The sequence below is a fragment of the Nerophis ophidion genome, linkage group LG09, assembly GCF_033978795.1.
Source record: "Nerophis ophidion isolate RoL-2023_Sa linkage group LG09, RoL_Noph_v1.0, whole genome shotgun sequence".
Classification (NCBI taxonomy): Eukaryota; Metazoa; Chordata; class Actinopteri; order Syngnathiformes; family Syngnathidae; genus Nerophis; species Nerophis ophidion.
Window position 1 is genome coordinate 50,867,137 of NC_084619.1, and position 20,818 is coordinate 50,887,954.

The 20,818-nt window shown below is 38.6% G+C and overlaps 2 protein-coding genes across 9 annotated transcripts in view; one reads left to right on the top strand and one right to left on the bottom strand.

The window, feature by feature from the left end:
• Positions 1–11,773, bottom strand: part of LOC133559429 (ATP-binding cassette sub-family G member 5-like) — an 18,586-nt gene extending 6,813 nt beyond the window's left edge. For 5 of the 7 annotated variants that reach the window (XR_009808172.1, XM_061911176.1, XM_061911174.1 and 2 more), the window contains exons 1-9: positions 11,349–11,773; positions 6,790–6,911; positions 5,528–5,664; positions 4,850–4,948; positions 2,460–2,592; positions 1,880–2,019; positions 1,348–1,477; positions 1,063–1,276; positions 784–989 (exon numbers count right to left, since the gene is read on the bottom strand). Coding sequence is in view for 6 of the 7 variants with exons in the window: in XM_061911176.1 (XP_061767160.1) it covers positions 784–989; positions 1,063–1,276; positions 1,348–1,477; positions 1,880–2,019; positions 2,460–2,592; positions 4,850–4,948; positions 5,528–5,664; positions 6,790–6,911; positions 11,349–11,506 (1,339 nt within the window). In the remaining variant the exon portion in view is untranslated. Of the gene's footprint in view, positions 1–783; positions 990–1,062; positions 1,277–1,347; positions 1,478–1,879; positions 2,020–2,459; positions 2,593–4,849; positions 4,949–5,527; positions 5,665–6,789; positions 6,912–11,181; positions 11,248–11,348 lie in introns of all 7 variants that reach the window. The other 2 variants (XM_061911177.1, XM_061911178.1) reach the window with 2 other exon arrangements.
• Positions 11,336–20,818, top strand: part of LOC133559430 (ATP-binding cassette sub-family G member 8-like) — a 10,289-nt gene continuing 806 nt past the window's right edge. The window contains exons 1-7 of one of the 2 annotated variants that reach the window (XM_061911180.1): positions 11,336–11,907; positions 14,668–14,769; positions 14,827–14,974; positions 15,720–15,958; positions 19,012–19,144; positions 19,223–19,492; positions 19,570–19,720. In XM_061911180.1, the coding sequence (XP_061767164.1) occupies positions 11,860–11,907; positions 14,668–14,769; positions 14,827–14,974; positions 15,720–15,958; positions 19,012–19,144; positions 19,223–19,492; positions 19,570–19,720 (1,091 nt within the window). In that variant the 5' untranslated portion in view covers positions 11,336–11,859. Of the gene's footprint in view, positions 11,908–14,664; positions 14,770–14,826; positions 14,975–15,719; positions 15,959–19,011; positions 19,145–19,222; positions 19,493–19,569; positions 19,721–20,818 lie in introns of both variants that reach the window. The other variant, XM_061911179.1, reaches the window with a different exon arrangement.

A 20,818-nucleotide genomic window follows, 5' to 3' on the forward strand; every position in this document is an offset into this window, starting at 1 on the left:
TGTTGTTGCGAGACTCGCTATTTTTGTTAGAAAAAAAATACTTATTTAAAAGACAATGGACTTAAAAATAAAGATAAATATTTTCTTTAAGAACACAGCACGTGTGTGTTATCCAGGATAAAATACATAAAGAACTAGCATAAGCGAGTTGTATTTAGTGGAGATAAGAAGTTGTTATTCACTGTCCTTCTCGACGTCCTAACTGTGAATGTTTGTCTGCAAAGTGCCATAAATGCACACATCACCTTGTATAAAACACAGATAACGTAGTCGTCAGTTTGGGAACTGTACATTTTCTAGGTCACGGGGGTCACTGAACTCTGAATTAAGTTTAGGCCACGCCTCCCGTTGTCCATAGCAACAGTGGAATACTTCTTGAAGTATTTTGTCCCTTTTTGATATAATAATAATAATGGATTAGATTTATATAGCGCTTTTCTAGAAACTCAAAGCGCTTCACAGAGAAGTGAGAACCCATCTGTCATTCACACATAGTGGTGGTAAGCTATTTTCGTAGCCACAGCTGGCCTGGGGTAGACTGACGGAAGCGTGGCTGCCAGTTTGCACCTACAGGCCCTCCAACCACCACCTATCATTCATCATTCATTCACTAGTGTGACTGGCACCGGGGACAAGGGTGAAGTGTCCTGCCCAAGGACACAACAGCAGCGATTTGGATAGTAAAAGGCGGGGAGCGAACCTGCAACCCTCAGATTTCTGACAAGGGCGCTTTACCCACTACGCTATGCCGCCCCAATGTGTGCAGATGCTGCAGCTACTCACACAAAGCGACGGCGTTCAGCATTCCCGTGTATGGCGACGCTCCGATGCTCTGGTAGATGATGCCGATGCGATCTTGCACGGCTCCCTTGGTGACGTCCATGTCGAGATGCATGACGAAGAAGGCCACAAAGAGGCCGTAAATCAAGTTCTGGGACAGACGCATGAGGACCCCCATGCGGTCTCTGGACAAGTTCCGCATAGTCCGCCTACAAAAACCCCCAATAATTTACCAGTTTGTAATACTTTGACACTTTCACTCGTCGTCACTTGCAGACTAACCTGAGCAGCACGCCCAGCTTGGCGCCGCCACCTGGCGACTCTTTGCTCTTAAAAGGAATAGCGGCCTTGTCGTGCCTCTGCAGGCTTTGCGTCATCTTCCCCAGCATGTGCCGGTAGATGGCCGACCCCTGGTAGGAGCACGTGATCTCGTGCATGCGGCTGAAGGTGGCCGCCTCACGCTCGCTGCTCCGTGTGTCCACCGACGTGAAGTCCACTTAGACAGAAGGACAACATTTACCTCTGACATTCTGTTTTTTATTTTTTTTACCTCTACCTGACAAGTACCATAGATGTCAAAGGGGTTGCAGTATTCGGGACACTCGTATCCACACTGGCTGAAGAAGTCCACCATCTCCTCTGGTTGTCCACAGAAGACCAACTCGCCACGACTCATCACGGCAATCCTGCTGAACACCTGCACACACAAACACCAACTTAATCATCACAGACCTTCAACAAGCCCAAACATCTTAAACAGTATTAGCCTTTTATAGACATACATATTATGCACAAGCTTGACTTATTAAGATGCAATGTTTACTGAAAAATGAACCAGATTTCAACCAGAGCAACATTTTCCAAATTAAAAAAGTGTAGTTTTGTGGCTTTAACAAAAATCTGAAAATTTGGCACTAAAGGCATCAAAAATGCATTACCTACTTGGGACTATTTTGTCATTTGGTGTGTAATTCTAATTATTTTTGGAAAGAACAAAGTCCTATTTTAATTATTTCTTTATTTTGAATTTAACAGTGTTTTTTTTGGATTACCTAAATATGTATTTATCAATGTATTTATATTAGTTATTATTTCTCACCCTGAATAGTTCGGAGCGAGGTTGATGGATGGTGACGATGACGATGCGGTTCCTGCGGGCCAGCTCAGCCAGCAGCACCACGATCTGATTGGCTGTCATACTGTCCAGGCCCGTGGTAGGCTCGTCCAATAGGATCACTCCTGCATTAACGTCAGAGCTGTAAGTTTTTTGTTTTTTTTTAAGAAACTTTCACTTTGTGCAGATAAGCGGTGCCTCTTTTTTCCTGACTTCATGACTCTAATTAGGACAATTAAAAGATTGTCTCTCTGCATGATGGAAGCCTAGTGGAATTAAGGTTTAATTGTCAGATTAATTTATTTCCTGCTTGATTGGAGAGGCAGCAAATGAAAATCGTGTGTGTGTGTGTGTGCGCGTGTGTGCGCGCGTGTGCGTGTGGTCATTGTAATCCTGAATGAGGACGGAGACCTTCATCCTCAGCGGAGTTCTGATAAAAGAACCCTGAGCTCTCATTGTGCTTTGATAAACTGGACTCTGCTTTCATTGCTCTCTTCCATCCTTAGGACGTGACTTTGGAAAGTCTTCAGGGAACTTGACGAGGAGGCTTTGAAGAGGAACTCACGGGGGTCCTGTAGGAGCTGGCTGGCGATGGAGACCCTCCTCCTCTCACCTCCAGAGATTCCCGGGAAGATGCGGCCTCCGATGACGCTGTGGGCCACGTGACTCAAACTCAGCTCGGCCATCACTGCTGACACCTGAGGTCAGAGGTTAAAGGGCAGAGTGGTTGTCGCTCGTCATCACTTCCAATAGTATTGTTTTTAATATCCTCCATATTACTGTACCAATACACATTACGACCTCTGTGACACAGGATAAGCCATAAATACACCTGATGATTATTATAATTGTGTTATTGCTGAGAAGCAGCAGTTTTAAACTCCATATCTCAACTGATTCAAACGATTAACAGGTTCAACTCATCCTGGAAATTCCAACCAACAACTTTTTTAGGTACTAAAAAAGTTTTTTGGGGGGGAATTCCCACTTTACAATACCACTGTGCGCCTACTTCTTCCTAAATTTTCTATCGATTTCAAATTTTCCAACATTCCTTTTATTTCAGGACAATTGGGATTATTCTTTTTTATTCAGAAAATGTTCCGGTTTTCTGTAACATTTATTCTCTATCAAAAATGTTACGACTTCCACATTTCTCAACCGATTCCAAGTGTTCCAAAGTCACAATACACCTTAGTCGTGTTAGCATGTTATCATGCTAACTTTTTTTTTTGCAAAAAGTTAAGTTGTGCTTGACACATCTTATCTGTTACCATGTTAGCATACAGAATAGAGTAGAAAGTACTTTATTGATCCCTGGGGGAAATTCAGCACCACAGTTCGCTCACAATAGACAATAATAATAATAAATAATATGTAACATATATTATATATATAATATATGAAAAGTATAAATATATTCTACATATATTCTACATTTAAGTGCAGTCAAGGAACATATGCATTATACAGTCTGATGGCTGTCGGTATGAAGGACCTCCTGTGTCGTTCCGTGTTGCATTTAGGGAGTCTGAGCCTTCCACTGAATGTGCATATTCTCTCCGAAAGGTCCGAGTTTAGTGGGTGGGAGGCGTTGTCCATAATGGCTAGGAGTTTTGCTAGACTTCTCCTCTCTGACACCATCGCCAGAGAGACCAGCTCCACTCCCACCACGTTACTGGCCTTCTCTACCAACTTGTCCAGTCTGTTTGTGTCCCTCACTCTTAGCCCGCTGCCGCAGCAAGCCACAGCCTACAAGAAGGCGCCCGCCACCACCGACTCGTAGAAAATCTTCAACATCTTTGTACAGACGAAGGATCCTAGCCTCCTGAGGAAGTAGAGGCGGCTCGGTCCCTTCTTGTAGAGGGCCTCAGCGTGTTTTGACCCATTCAGCTTGTTGTCCATGTGTACACCAAGGTATTTATAATCCTCAATTATAATCCTATATTAACATCAGTGTGCTAGCTTTTTGGCTAATTTTGCAGGCGTATACCTCAAAGTCATAAGGTTGGTACTTGACTGTTAGCTTGTTAACATTAGCATGTCAGCATACTAACACTAGGATGCTAGCTGTTTTAGCAAATTTTACAGGTATACACCTCAAGGTCATAAATTAGTACTTCAAACATGTTAACATTAGCATAGTAACATAGCATGCTAGCTTTTTTAGCTATATATTGAGTTACACACTTTAGACTCATAATTTGGTACTTTATGCATGCTAAATTATTTTTTAGCTAATTTTGCAGGTAAACACAACAGTCATTTAAGATGGTATTTGACACATGATAATTGTTAGCACATTAACATTTTAGCTTTTTCTTGGCAAAATTTTGACTCGTGCGTTGGTACTTGACATTCGCTAACTGTTATAAGCATGCTAGCTTTTTTAACCTACTTTGCGGGTATGCAACTTGAAGTGGTATATTTTGTTGTTTGACGCTATCAATCCCCGTAAAAGGCATATCATAGTTATTATGGGCCTGCTTGGAAAGCAATAACAGCCTCAAATTCTGCTTTTTTTTTATTTACCTTTTCTTGCAAATCAGCCTAAAAAAAAAAAAATTCTGATACCAGTTTTTTGTCTGCTACGGTAGCATTTTAATAAGCTGATATCAATACTGTCTTGTTTGAGTAATTGATTGGTATGCATATACTTTGTTTCATATAAACATGGACCATGATTCAGGTTGTGCAATACATACACATAGCTTTTTTCATTGTTCATCTGCAGCACCTTTTTAAAGATTCAAAACAAAATGGAATAAAGTGAAACTTTTGCACCAGCGTTCAAATCTGAGTATTATATAGCAAGATACCATCCTTAATACATGACGGATACATGCATAGATCACTCAAACCAGTATTTGACTGTATTAAAGGATTAATAATTAAATCGGGTCCATTTACAGTATCTCTATGGCAACTACATATATGCGTCTGAAAAAGTCCCACCTTTTTGTGTATGGCTTTAGCAGAGTGTTTTCTGAGAGCCAGCTGGGCAGTGTAGGTCAAAGTCTCCTCCACTGTCAGATAACTCAGCAGGTTGTCACTCTGGTTGGTGGACACAAGATAAATACAATATTATTGACCATCAGAGGCCCATATATGTATTGATTTAGCTTGAAAATAACTTTAGTCCACACACACACACTTACACACACAGCTTGAACCTCAATTAACTCATTGGTCCAAGTGCACTTCTCTGCGGTCTCTCTTGTGAATGACTTAAATATCAGCGGCTCCTATCTGCTGCTCATCTACAGCTTAGCAGCCAAAGTTAATGACAAGGCTTATGGAGAGATGATGGAGACGTGTGTGTGTGTGTGTGTGTGTGTGTGTGTGTGTGTGTGTGCGTGCGTGCGTGCGTGCGTGCATGCGTGTGTGTGTCTGCACGTTATCAGCGAGCAGGGAGATAATTCAAAAAGAAAGCATTGGCTTTTTTAAGACAGTGTTTTTTTTTCTAATTCAGGCTTTGGATACACTCGAGCACCTCTCATTGAGAGATTAAGAGCATGAGGAGGCCATGGAGGACCTCAAAGTTAATTTCACACAAAGTACACACTGCGGTAAGACTTTTGCAAAACACCCTCTGTTTGCAGACCCAAATAGGTGTGTGTGTTAATGCATTACCTGCAGCACATAAGAGAAACAATCCTGGTACTCCTCTCTCGCTAGTTTCCTCCCGTTAACAAATACTTCACCCGACAGTGTCCCAGAGTTTCCGATCCTCCCTGAGATGGCGTCCAACAACGTTGTCTTTCCGGAACCTTTATAGTAGACACACAGATTTGGGAATATTATGTTGATTCCAATCCCGGACGAGCCCCCACTTGTTACGGCTGACTCAGGGCCGCAATGTCAAAAGGGAATCGAAACTGAAGATAAAAGTGCACAAAAGTGAGGTTAACCGAAAGAAAGTATCCTAAACATGAAAGAAAGCTAACATAAATGTACTAAACAAGACTGCAGCAGGCTCCAGCCAACAGCCAAGGCAGGACCGAGCAGAACAGGGATTGAAGTCCCAAAGTTTCCATCTGATAACCCTTGGACTAAAATTGTTCAATTTCTATACAAACAACATTTGTAAAGTTACAAAGGACTTAAAGTTTGTATTATTTATTTTCTCAAGTGACTCAAAGCGCTTTACATTGTGAAACCCAATGTCTAAGTAACTTTTTTTTTTTTTTTAAACCAATGGGGGTGGCACTAGGAGCAGGCGGGTAAAGTACCTTGCCCAAGGACACAATGGCAGTGACTCGGATGGCGGAAGCGGGGATCGAACCTGCAACCCTGAAGTTGCTGGCACAGCCGCTCTACCAACCGAGCTATACCGCCGGTTGGTATAGCTCGGTATACCAACCGGTGACCAATTTGATCCTATTTTTTAGGATAAAATTGCTTTTGTATGAAAAGGAGAAGGATTAAAATAAGCTCAGCTTCTTCTTACTCCTTTTCAGATGTGCTGTAATGAAACAACTGGAAATATGTGATGCATGTTTGAAAAAAACTGAAACTGAAACTGAACTGAACTGAACTTTTCAGATTATTATGCCAAATCAGCTGTGAGACTTGCAAACACACAAAGTAGAGGGAGAGAGAATAAGCAGGCCTCCACTCTAAGCCCATTCCTACAAGGCTCCCACAAGGGGCCTTAACATCTTACATTACTTTTTTACATGGGGAAAATATTTAAATGCCCCACCACATCTAGCAGATGGTGCTTTAATGTATCACATTAATATGTAGGAAAAAACATGTCCCTTGACCCTTACATTATAATAATGAACTCAACTCTCCCTGTTTATTTTGTTATGCTCAGGAATTCTGCCAAGCAACCAGCAAACACTAACATGTGAGGTGAGCAGAAACAACAATAAATACTCTAAGCTAACCAGAGTTGCCCAGGATGCCCATAATCTGCCCGCTGTCCACATGGAAGGAGACGTCGTTAAGGATCTGACGAGTCCATCGCTTCCTGTAGGAGGGCAAGTCCCACCAGGGCCCCACACGCTCGCTGCAACACACACACATTTCACATTACACATGCCAAAAGATAGCAGTTCTATATGTCCACTGTTCTCTTTATATACTTGACAGAGGACCAGAAAAAATACTACAGCACTTGAAATGTTTGTCAACATCAGGATATTTTTGGAAAGACAAGCCCTATGTATGGCGCAAACCTCTGCCAAAGTTCAACGATAATAGTGGTTAAATATTTAGTTAGGATACAACATCATTGTACAATGTTACCTGACATAATAAAACGTCATTCTAGAATGTTAACTGACGGAATACAACATCATTGTAGAATGTTACCTGACAAAATACAACATCATTCTAGAATGTCACCTGAAAGAATACAACATCCTTCTGGAATCTTACCATACAGAATACGACATCATTCTAGAATGTTACTAGACAGAATACGACATAATTCTAGAATGTTACCTGACAGAACACAACATCATTCTTGAATGTTATCTGACAGAATACAATATAATTCTAGAATGCTACCGGACAGAATACATCATCACTGTAGAATGTTACCTGACAGAATACAACGTCATTCTAGAATTTTACCTGACAGAATACGTCATTCTAGAATGTTACCTGACAGAATACAATATCATTGTAGAATGTTACCTGACAAAATACAACATCATTCAAGAATGTTACCTGACAGAATACAACATTATTCTAGAATGTTAAATGACAGAATACAACATCATTGTAGAATGTTACCTGACATAATACAACATCATTGTAGAATGTTAACTGACAGAATACAACATCATTCTAGAATGTTACCTGACAGAATACAACATCATTCTTGAATGTTAACTGACAGAATACAACATCATTCTAGAATGTTACCTGACAGAATACAACATCATTCTTGAATGTTATCTGACAGAATATAACATCATTCTTGAAGTTACCTGACCAAATACAACATCATTCAAGAATGTTACCTGACAGAATAAAACATCATTCAAGAATGTTACCTGACAGAATACAACATCATTGTAGAATGTTACCTGACATAATACGTCATTCTAGAATGTTACCTGACAGAATACAACATCATTCTTGAATGTTATCTGACCGAATACAACATCATTGTAGAATGTTACCTGACAGAATACAACATCATTCAAGAATGTTACCTGACAGAATACAACATAATTGTAGAATGTTACCTGACATAATACAACATCATTCTTGAAGTTACCTGACCGAATACAACATCATTCAAGAATGTTACCTGACAGAATACAATATAATTCTAGAATGTTACCGGACAGAATACATCATCACTGTAGAATGTTACCTGACAGAATACAACGTCATTCTAGAATTCTACCTGACAGAATACAACGTCATTCTACAATTCTACCTGACAGAATACGTCATTCTAGAATGTTACCTGACAGAATACAACATCATTCTAGAATGTTGCCTGACAGAATACATCAGCATTCTTGAAGTTACCTGACCGAATACAACATCATTCTAGAATGTTACCAGACAGAATACGACATCATTCTAGAATGTTACTAGACAGAATACGACATCATTCTAAATGTTACCTGACAGAATACAACATCATTCTTGAATGTTATCTGACAGAATACAATATAATTCTAGAATGTTACCTGACAGAATACAACATCATTCTAGAATGTTACTTGACAGAATACAACATACTTGTGGAATGTTACCTGACAGAAAACAACGTCATTCTAGAACGTTACCTAACAGAATACACCATAATTCTAGAATTTTACCTGACAGAATACAACATAATTCTAGAATGTCACCGGAAAGAATACAACATCCTTCTGGAATGTTACCAGACAGAATAGGACATCATTCTAGAATGTTACTAGACAGAATACGACATCATTCTAGAATGTTACCTGACAGAACACAACATCATTCTTGAACTTTATCTGACAGAATACAATATAATTCTAAAATGCTACCGGACAGAATACATCATCACTGTAGAATGTTACCTGACAGAATACAACGTCATTCTAGAATTTTACCTGACAGAATACGTCATTCTAGAATGTTACCTGACAGAATACAACATCATTCTAGAATGTTACCTGACAGAATACATCAGCATTCTTGAAGTTACCTCACCGAATACAACATCATTCTAGAATGTTACCTGACAGAATTCAACATCATTCTAGAATGTTACCTGACAGAATACAACATCATTTTAGAATGTTACTTGACAGAATACAACATCCTTGTGGAATGTTACCTGACAGAAAACAATGTCATTCTAGAACGTTACCTAACAGAATACACCATAATTCTAGAATTTTACCTGACAGAATACAACATCATTCTAGAATGTCACCTGACAGAATACAACATCCTTCTGGAATGTTACCAGACAGAATACGACATCATTCTAGAATGTTACCTGACAGAATACAACTTCATTCTTGAATGTTATCTGACAGAATACAATATAATTCTAGAATGTTACCTGACAGAATACAACATCATTCTAGAATGTTACTTGACAGAATACAACATCCTTGTGGAATGTCACCTGACAGAAAACAACGTCATTCTAGAACGTTACCTAACAGAATACACCATAATTCTAGAATTTTACCTGACAGAATACAACATCATTCTAGAATGTCACCGGAAAGAATACAACATCCTTCTGGAATGTTACCAGACAGAATAGGACATCATTCTAGAATGTTACTAGACAGAATACGACATCATTCTAGAATGTTACCTGACAGAACACAACATCATTCTTGAATGTTATCTGACAGAATACAATATAATTCTAGAATGCTACCGGACAGAATACATCATCACTGTAGAATGTTACCTGACAGAATACAACGTCATTCTAGAATTTTACCTGACAGAATACGTCATTCTAGAATGTTACCTGACAGAATACAACATCATTCTAGAATGTTACTTGACAGAATACATCAACATTCTTGAAGTTACCTCACCGAATACAACATCATTCTAGAATGTTACCTGACAGAATACAACATCATTTTAGAATGTTACTTGACAGAATACAACATCCTTGTGGAATGTTACCTGACAGAAAACAATGTCATTCTAGAACGTTACCTAACAGAATACACCATAATTCTAGAATTTTACCTGACAGAATACAACATCATTCTAGAATGTCACCTGACAGAATACAACATCCTTCTGGAATGTTACCAGACAGAATACGACATCATTTTAGAATGTTACCTGACAGAATACAACTTCATTCTTGAATGTTATCTGACAGAATACAATATAATTCTAGAATGTTACCTGACAGAATACAACATCATTCTAGAATGTTACTTGACAGAATACAACATCCTTGTGGAATGTCACCTGACAGAAAACAACGTCATTCTAAAACGTTACCTAACAGAATACACCATAATTGTAGAATTTTACCTGACAGAATACAACATCATTCTAGAATGTCACCTGAAAGAATACAACATCCTTCTGGAATGTTACCAGACAGAATACGACATCATTCTAGAATGTTACTAGACAGAATACGACATCATTCTAGAATGTTACCTGACAGAACACAACATCATTCTTGAATGTTATCTGACAGAATACAATATAATTCTAGAATGCTACCGGACAGAATACATCACTGTAGAATGTTACCTGACAGAATAAACGTCATTCTAGAATGTTATTTGACAGAATACGTCATTCTAGAATGTTACCTGACCGAATACAACATCATTCTAGAATGTTACTTGACAGAATGTTACTTGACAGAATACAACATCCTTGTGGAATGTTACCTGACAGAAAACAACGTCATTCTAGAACGTTACCTAACAGAATACAACATAATTCTAGAATTTTACCTGACAGAATACAACATCATTCTAGAATGTCACCTGACAGAATACATCATCATTCTGGAATGTTACCAGACAGAATACGACATTATTCTAGAATGTACTAGACAGAATACAGCATCATTCTAGAATGTTACCTGACAGAATACAACATCATTCTAGAATTTTACCTGACAGAATACAACATCATTCTAAAACGTTACCTGACAGAATACAACATTTGATACTTTTTATTAGTAGATTGCACAGTTCAGTACATATTCCGTACAATTGACCACTAAATGGTAACACCCGAATAAGTTTTTCAACTTGTTTAAGTCGGGGTCCACGTTAATCAAATCATTCTTGAATGTTACCTAACAGTAGAACATAATTCTAGAATGTTACCTGACAGAGTAGGTAATCTTTCTCGAATGTTACCTGACAGAGTAGGTAATCTTTCTCGAATGTTATCTGTCGGAATAGAACATAGTTCTAGAATGTTAACAGACTGAGTAGAATACTTTTATAGAATGTTACCTGACAGAATATAACATTTTTCTAGAGAGTCTTACCTGACAGAGTATGATATCTTGCTGACACTGAGACAGCAGCGAGGTTCCGTCCTGTCGTCTCTTCCATCCCTCATCACCTCGGACACAAACTTGAAGGACTCTTTGTCCTCAGTCCCTGGGCCAGCCGGGTCCAGCTGCACTGAGTAGAGTCTGCTCATGTCTCGATTCAGCTGCAAACCTTCTTTCCATATGACCCCGTTGTCTTTGGTCCGCTCTGTGCTCTACTTATCTGACAGCTGCAGTGCCATAAACACACTGCAGTCTGGTCGCTTTATCGCAGGGAACTTTGATCCACGCTTGTTAAAAGAAGGCAGGACGCCGAGTAAAACGACTGGCCGCGTGTCCTCGAACGCAGCACGGAGCAGATGGCAGAACATGACTTTGGAAGAGCGTGAGAAAAGTAGTTCCTGTTGAGTGAAAAACCGTAGACGTTAAAGACAAGAAGAAAAGAACGGTGGGGATGAGAGGTTCATTCACCTTTTGACCTGCCAAACATTGAGCTGCATGCAACATGGTGGACACTGACAGAAGCTTCACTCAGGCCAACGGATCTTCACAGGTCAGTCGTGGACACTATGTTCACTGCTCCATTTCCTAGTTTTTTTTAATTATTATTACTGATTTTAAAATCACAAACTTTTTATACAGTTTTTTTAAACTAATTTATTAGTTTAATCATATATCCTTATTTGATTTATTACTGTGTATTTCAGGGGCGTCACTAGACCTAATACTGTACTTGGGCAGACCTGGGGCACAAATAATTCATGTGAGCATGCAAAGCGCACAAGCAAAAACATTTTTAGCACTTATTTATCATAAAAAATACATAAATAGTGCTTTAAACTATGAAATCATATCAGATTATGTTGTATGGATCTTTGATTAACCACCTGAAATTAACTAATGCATTTGACCTACTTGTGCACTTTTTTACTCCGGACTTCTAAACTGCTACTGGTAAAAGCAAAAAGGAAGAGCAATGAATCTTTTTGAAATATATATTCCAGTAATCATCTGCAAATTTAACATCTACAAAAGTAAAACAAAATATAAAGCACTCCTACATCTCTGGGTTCTTTTATATTATTTAATTTCCATTTATGGCAATGTGACTAATCCTATTTCAGATACACAAAACTATAAAATATACACAAAACAATAAAGCCACAGTAGTAGAATAAATGAACAACTGTTGTGTGTCTGTTCAGGGAATCATTTTCTGAGAAGTAAACTGTAACGTCTCATTTTCATTTTTGCAAAGTGGTCAATCACTCTGGACAGACATGGAAATATTACAGTAACTGTTATACTGTTGACCAGTGGTTCCCAACTGGTGGGTCGTGTCATTTTCAGTGAGTCGCAGTCAGATGTGTGCATGGAAAAAAAAAAGTTTAGGGAGAAAAAAATCAAATTGTGGCAACAAAACCAGATATTTTTAGCCATTTTTCTAGTGACTATTAGTGAGTATTTTAGCAAAAGGCAAACCGAATAACAAGTTGGAGGAGGTCTCAGGACAGACATGGAAATATATATTTTTTTAATCTAAATGGGGCAACAAATCCCGATATTTTCAGCCATCTTTCTGAAAACAAATACAGAAATGTAACTATTTTTTCTGGAAATAAAACCAGATGCTTTAGCTGTAGCCATTTTTCTGGTGACAAAACAAGATTATTTTAGTCAAAGTCGCACCGATTAACAAGACACGTCTACTGTGCTATTTTTCTGTGAAATAAACTTCAATGATTTAAAAATTGGCTCACAACTTGGTGATATGGAAAAATGTTTTTTTTTTCCTGAAGATAAACCATTTGAGAAGCACTCAACTCACACATGCTTACTCCAAATCATCATTGATGCAGAACCAGCAGACAATAACCAACATTATGTTTCATGTTCATTGGAAATTCCCCCGACAGCTCGTACAGCAAATTAACATGTTTGTCTTGATACAAGGAATAACGTTAGCTAATTTAGCATCAACTTAAGAAAATTATGTTGCCTAGCTAGCTAGGACTTCACTTACACCTCTCATTCCTGCTGCTTCTTCTCTGTTGCGGGCGAATAACTTTCTTAAATCCATCTAGGAGTTACAGTTTGAGTCAAATCAAAATCAAAATAATGTAATTAACAAATTGTTGTTGGCTAACGTTACCTACCTCACGCAGTGATTCTCATCCTCTCTCTCTCTCTCTCTCTCTTTCTCTCTCTCTCTCTCTCTCTCTCAACTGAAGTCTCGATCCACACGTGAAAAAATTACCAAATTAAGTAGCCATGTGCTCATTGTTATGTGGAGTGAATACAGTAGCAATCAATTACCATAGTAGTATGTGCGCTGTTGTCTATGTTAAGTAGACTTAAAACTCTGAAGCGTTTTTTTTTATTGGTGAAATTTTTACTGGGGCACTGCAGATTAACAGTGGGGCACGTGCCCCAGTGAAATCTTTCTGGCGATGCCCCTGGTGTATTTATTCATTTGTTACAGTTAAGTAGTTACAGCACGGCCTAAACAATCTTCTAACAAGAGAGAATGCAACAAAAAAGTATCTTTAAAAATACCTACAAATAATTGTATACCTATGTTTATGAATTTACAATAATAATTGTTCATCTTAATACATTTTACTTTGGGGCTAGCTTCACTTTTAGATAGTAAGTTAGTTAGCGGAAATACTTCTCACTAATTACCACAACATTTTAAGTAGGGACTAAACAAATCTACACATTTCTATTTGTTTTTAATAACATTTGTTGACATATCCTCAATGCATAAATAGCCTATGTTTCTAAACTTTGATTACCAGGAATTGTTTCAACTAATTAAATTAATACCTGGTAATTAGTGGGGTTTGTGTTTATGCACAGTTAGGGGCAATGTGTTGAAATTAGGCTAGTGACCTAATGGGGGGAGGAGAGATGTATTAGTTATATTGTGTGTAATATCATAACCACATTCACACATAACTATTAAGATGTACAATTTGGTGCAGAAATTTAGAATTTTTTTGGAGGGGTGTGAATAATGTCAATGTATAAATCACAAATAAAAACAGAAGGGGGCAAAAACATGCTTTGGATTATCATAAGATTGTCATAAAACAGTTGCGGCACATTTTGGTTTTCAGAGGACATGTTTCAGTATTACATCAAAGATTCACTCAGGGCAACCCACTGCCGGTACATAAAAACACATATAACATCCTGCACAATCTAGGATAAAAATGTAATTTATAAAACAACAATGCTCAGTTTTGATTTGTTGATTGTGCAGAAACACAAAGATGTTGTAACCAAGAGTGTGTTTTCTCTGCAGCAGCATGCAGACACACAACTGTTCTCCTCAGAGGAGGACAGCAGTCTGTACTTTACGTACTCTGGCGATTGTAACCAGTTGGAGGTTAACAACCTGCACTATGAGGTGACAGAACACACACACACACAATACCATTGCTTGTTACTAATTGTGTGAGTGTAGGTGGACACAGCAGCTCAGATTCCGTGGTATGAGAGGCTGTCAGAGTTCAAGTTGCCGTGGGAGATTAAAGGAGACAAGCAGACAGCCATCAACAACCTCAGCCTGCGTGTGTGCAGTGGACAGATGTTGGCCATTATTGGAAGTTCTGGTACACACACACACTTCTCTGTGCCAATGAAAATTGAATACATAACTGTACCCTTTTTTATTATAACTCATTGTTTTAAAATGTTCTCTTTTTTTTTAAGGAAAAACAAATATTGCAACATTTTCATACAAGTTATACACGCAAGGCACAACCATATAAAAATATTAATTATGTAAAATAATATGCCTATTTTAACCCTAAATATTTAATACACTTTGAATGTTTCCAATTGTTAAAAATAAATCTTAACAAATATTTTATGTATTTATTTGTTACGTTGTTTGTAATTCGTACAGTATTTTTTAAGGCCTAAAATTGTTTAAGTAAACATTCTACTATTGGAAAACAAATTCCTAGAAAAAATGTATAGTTATATTTAATTTGATATTACATTATCTTATTTCATGTATTTGTTAGTTTCCTCTGACCATGTATAAAAATAATGTAAAATACTAAATAAGCTATTCATAAAATCCACAACACAGTTCAATCAACACTCTATAAGGTACAGTATTTAAATCACAATCATAAATCAGTAAAATGCCTGAAAGCTGTATTATATGCTGCTTGGAAAATGACAATAAAAAGGTCATTATATTCAAACTGAAACTATTACTATGATTATTATTATAATATTAGTATTGGATTAATGTGCAGGTGTACCAAATAGTGTGTTGCATTTTATCTGTGAAACTACCAGAAAACATTAAAAAGTTCAGCAGAAACTATTCACACTGTCATGCAGGCTGCGGTAAAACGTCCTTGTTGGACATCATCACTTGTCGAGACGAAGGCGGCGCCATCACCTCTGGCCAAATTCTGATCAACGGTCGACCCAACACGGCCCAGCTGGTGAAGAAGAGCATCGCTCACGTGCGGCAGGACGACCGCCTTCTTCCTCACCTCACTGTACGCGAGACCCTCGGCTTTGTGGCCAAACTGAGACTGCCCACGCACTTCACGCAGACCCAGCGGGACCAGAGGGTAACATGGAAACAACCAAATCCTCCATAACTAGCTTGATCAGTTCATGATTCGCTGACAAAGATAATACTCTTCTGTTAGGACAGTGTAGTGTAGTGCTTCACTTTAGTCTCCACCCTCACATGTGGCAATAAACAGGATACAGATCATGTACACAGTACTGTATGGCAGCTCTGCTGGGTTTTTAGGACTTTACTGCAACTATTAATCTAAGATGTTCTACATGACAAGACCACTCTACTTGATCTTGGGATCTATTGCAAAAAGGTGATTCAAAGATCCTCTATTTGAGAAGAGCTCTTTGCTGTTTATAATGACACAAAAGTCAACAAAACACAAGTATAAAATATTCTCTCTACAACAAAAAACAATCCTCTATAAGACAGGAGTGTGATGCTGTAGGACTTCACTGGAAACCGTGATCAAGATCCTCTATAAAGCAGAAGTGTGCCGCCGTTTTTTTTTTTTTTTTTGGAACTTCAATTGCAGTCAAATATTTCCTATGTGACAGGAGTGCTCTGCTATTTTAAAAGACAGATTGCAAAAATTATACTCAAAGATCTTCTATATGACAGCAGCGCAATGCTGATGTTTAGCACTTTAACAAAAACACTAGTCAAAGATCCTTTATTTGATGGGGGCGCAGTGTCATTTTTTTCTGACTTACCGCAAAAAATTTTACTCAAAGATTTTAAGATTTTCTATTCAAAGAGAGGGTTCTTCTGTTTTTGAGAACCAACTGCAAAAACCTTTGTCAAAGATAATGCTATTTTTTTAGGACTGATCTGCTAAAACGCCAGTCAAAGATCCTCTAAGACAGCAGCACTCTGCTGCTTTTTAGGACATTACTGCAAAAACACTAGTCTAAGATCGTGTATGTGGTAACCTAATCAAAGATCCTTTATATGATAGAAGTGCTGTGTCCTTTTTTGCGGACTATATCGCACAAATGTTGCTCAATGATTTTAACATTTTCTATTCGACTAGAGTGTTCGGCTGTTTTTGAGGACCTACTGCAAAAACCTTTGTCAAAGATCCTCTCCAAGACAGGGGCATGATGCTGTTTTTTTTAGGACTTTTCTGCGAAAACGCCATGTCAAAGATCCTCTATAAGACAGGAGCGTTCTGCTGTTATTTAAGGACATTATTGTGAAAACATTAGTCTAAGATCCTATATAAGACACAAGCACTCTGCTGTTTGTTAGGACTTTACTACAAAATGTACTGCAGTCAAAGATCCTGTATATGGTACATTGTCTATGGATATTCTCATTCATCCAGGTCATTGTAATCTCAGGGCATTCAATAGCCTTTTCAAATATCGTCTATATATCAATAAATGCTCTGCTATTTTTAAAAACCTACTGCAAAAACCATAGTCAAAGATCTTCTATATGACAAGAGCGCAATGCTGTTTTTTAAGACTTTACTGCCAAAACGCAAGTCAAAGATCCTCTATTTGACAGGAGTGCTCTGCTGTTTTTGAGGAACTACAGCAAAACACTTGTCAAGGGCCCTGTATAGAACGAAGCGCTCTGCAGATGTCTTTTTTTGGACATTTCTACAAAAATGCTAGTCAAAGATCCTCTAAATGACATAAGTGCTCTGCTGCTATTTTAGCACCTACTGTAAAATAAAAAACATAGTCAAAGATCTTCCATAACACAGGACAGCACTGTGCAGTTTTTTTTAGGATTTTACTGCTAAAAATGTGTTTCAGAATCTTTTATATGACAGGAGTCTTTTTTTAGATTTAGCTGCAAAAACCATAGTCAAAAATCTTCTATATGACAGGAGCACAATGGTGCTATTTAAGACTGACAAAATGTGAGTCAAAGATCCTTTAAATCACAGGAGTGCACTGCTGTTTTTGAGAACATACAACAGAAACACTGGTCAATGATCCTCTATAAGACAGGAGCGATTTGCGGTTGTTTAGGAAATTTCTGCAAAAACGCTAGTCAAAGATCCTCTCTAAGTCAAAAGCATTTTTCTATTTTTCAAAGAGTTACTGCAAAAAGTATAGTCAAATATATTTTATACGACAGAAAAGTGCAATGCTGTTTTTTTAGGACCTTCCTCAAAAAACACTTGTCAAGGGTCCCAACCGGATAAGAGCGATCTGCTGTTCTTTAGGACTTTACTTTGAAAACGCTAGTCAGAGATCCTCTATTAGACAGAAGCACTCGGCTATTTTTTAGGACTTCCTGTAAAAATGTGAGTTAACGATATTTTATATGACAGGATCATGGGTGCTCTTTTTTTGCATTTTGCTTTAACTGCAAAAAGCCAAGTCAAAGATCCTGTATCTGGTAGAATTTTGACGTCTACAGCAGTGTTTTTCAACCACTGTGCCGCGAGGCAGTGTACAGGTAAAAAGGTGACTAATGCTTAAACCAAAAATAAACAAAAGGTGAGTGCCCCTAAGAATAGGCATTGAAGCTTAGAGAAGGCTACGCAGAACGAAACTAAAACTGAACTGGCTACAAAGTGAATAAAAACAGAATGCTGGACGACAGCAAAGACTTACTGTGGAGCAAAGACGGTGTCCACAATGTACATTTGAACATGACATGACAATCAACAATGTCCCCACAAAGAAGGATAAAAACAACTGAAATATTATTGATTGCTAAAACAAAGTAGATGTGGGAAATACCGCTCAAAGGAAGACATGAAACTGCTACAGGAAAATACCAAAAAAAGAGCAAAAGCCACTAAAATAGGAGCACAAGACAAGAACTAAAACAATACAGACAGGAAACCAGCAAAAAACTCAAAATAAGTCACAGCGTGATCTGACAGGTCGTGACAGTAAACCTACTTAGAGACAAGAGCTATATTGATGCATGCTTGGTTATGCTTTAAAGTCATATCCAACAATTGCGACAATGACTTTTTACTGTCAACTGAATTTCGTTATTTAGCTATTTCTGCTGGTGGTGTCCCTCCTTATTTATTCAACGCAAAAAATGTGCCTTGGCTCAAAAAAGGTTGAAAGACATTGGTCTACGGGTCCATCCAGGTGTGAGCAGGTGTCTTGGTGTTCACAGGTGGACGACGTCATCGCAGAGCTGCGTCTGAGACAGTGTGCCCACACGAGGGTGGGTAACGACTACGTACGGGGGGTCTCTGGAGGGGAGCGGAGACGGGTCAGCATCGCGGTCCAACTCCTCTGGAACCCTGGTGAGAGACACAACTCTGCAGGACAACGTTCCAGCAATTAGACGCATCCCAAACCTGTCTTCTGATGCCATTTTTCAGGTATTCTGATTCTGGACGAGCCCACGTCGGGCCTGGACAGCTTCACGGCCCACAATCTGGTGATCACGCTGTCCCGCCTGGCTCGGGGAAACCGCCTGGTGCTGCTGTCCGTCCACCAGCCTCGCTCGGACATTTTCCAGCTCTTCGACCTGGTCGTCCTGCTCTCGTCCGGCTCGGCCGTCTACTGCGGCGCCGCTCGGGACATGGTGCCGTACTTCACGGCGCTGGGATACCCGTGCCCGCGATACTGTAACCCATCTGACTTCTACGGTACACTGGCAGTCAGGTTTTTTTGTACATCTTAACTTAGGAGATGTCCTCTCAAGATTCCTGATCTTTGTGCTTAGTGGACCTGATCAGCGTAGACCGGCGTAGTCCAGAACAGGAGGCTGAGTGTTTGGAGCGAGCCAGAGTGTTGGCGCAGCACTTTATGGACAAAGTCCGAGACACGGATGATCACATGTGGAAGAGCAGCTCGTGTCCAACGCTCACTGACAGGTGTCCTTTCCCACTTAACCATCATAGGACCAATATTAGCCATAGTCACGTACAACAACAAAGTGGCACAGGATGCCATAAACGTTAGCGACACTAGCATAGCTATGTTAGCTACATGCTAACTTTACACTCATGTTAACAGAAACATTGTGTTAAGTTTGCATATCTGCTGAAGAATACAAAACCACAATATGTAGCTGACCAGCGGATGGTTTGCAGAGCTACATGCTTCATTTTAGGATGTGTAGCGAAGCCTGGTTCGGATGTAATCGATTTTTGTAACCACTGGCGTTAAAATGACGGAGGTCATACATATACATACATATATACATACATATATATACATACATATATACATACATATATACATATCAATCAATCAATCAATGTTTACTTATATAGCCCTAAATCACTAGTGTCTCAAAGGGCTGCACAAACCACTACGACATCCTCGGTAGGCCCACATAAGGGCAAGGAAAACTCACACCCAGTGGGACGTCGGTGACAATGATGACTATGAGAACCTTGGAGAGGAGGAAAGCAATGGATGTCGATATATACAGTATATATATACATACATATACAGTATATATACATATATACATGTATATACATATATACACACACATATATATATATATGTATATATATATATACATATACATATACATATGTATGTATATATATATATCCATCCATCCATCCATTTTCTACCGATATATATATACATACAGTAAGCAACCAGAAGGAGCCTTTCTAACCTGTAATCTGTTTTGAAAATGTTTGATTATAATTAGTGTATCATATAATACATCGCGAGAATCAATAATCATGTTGAACTAATTCTGTATCATATTGTCACTGGGGAATCAGAATCAGATTTGGAGCTCATAGATTGACACCCCTAATGATAATATTACATTCATATTTTAACAGCAACATGACATACGGTTAGCTTATTGGCTGAAGAAAAAACAAATGATCAGATTAATGGTTCCCTAACCCTAATGGCAAATTGGAGGAGCTTGAGTTTAAGATGTGTAGCGAAGCCTCTAGGACCACATACTACCAGTAAAACATGATTATAGGGCACCTGTG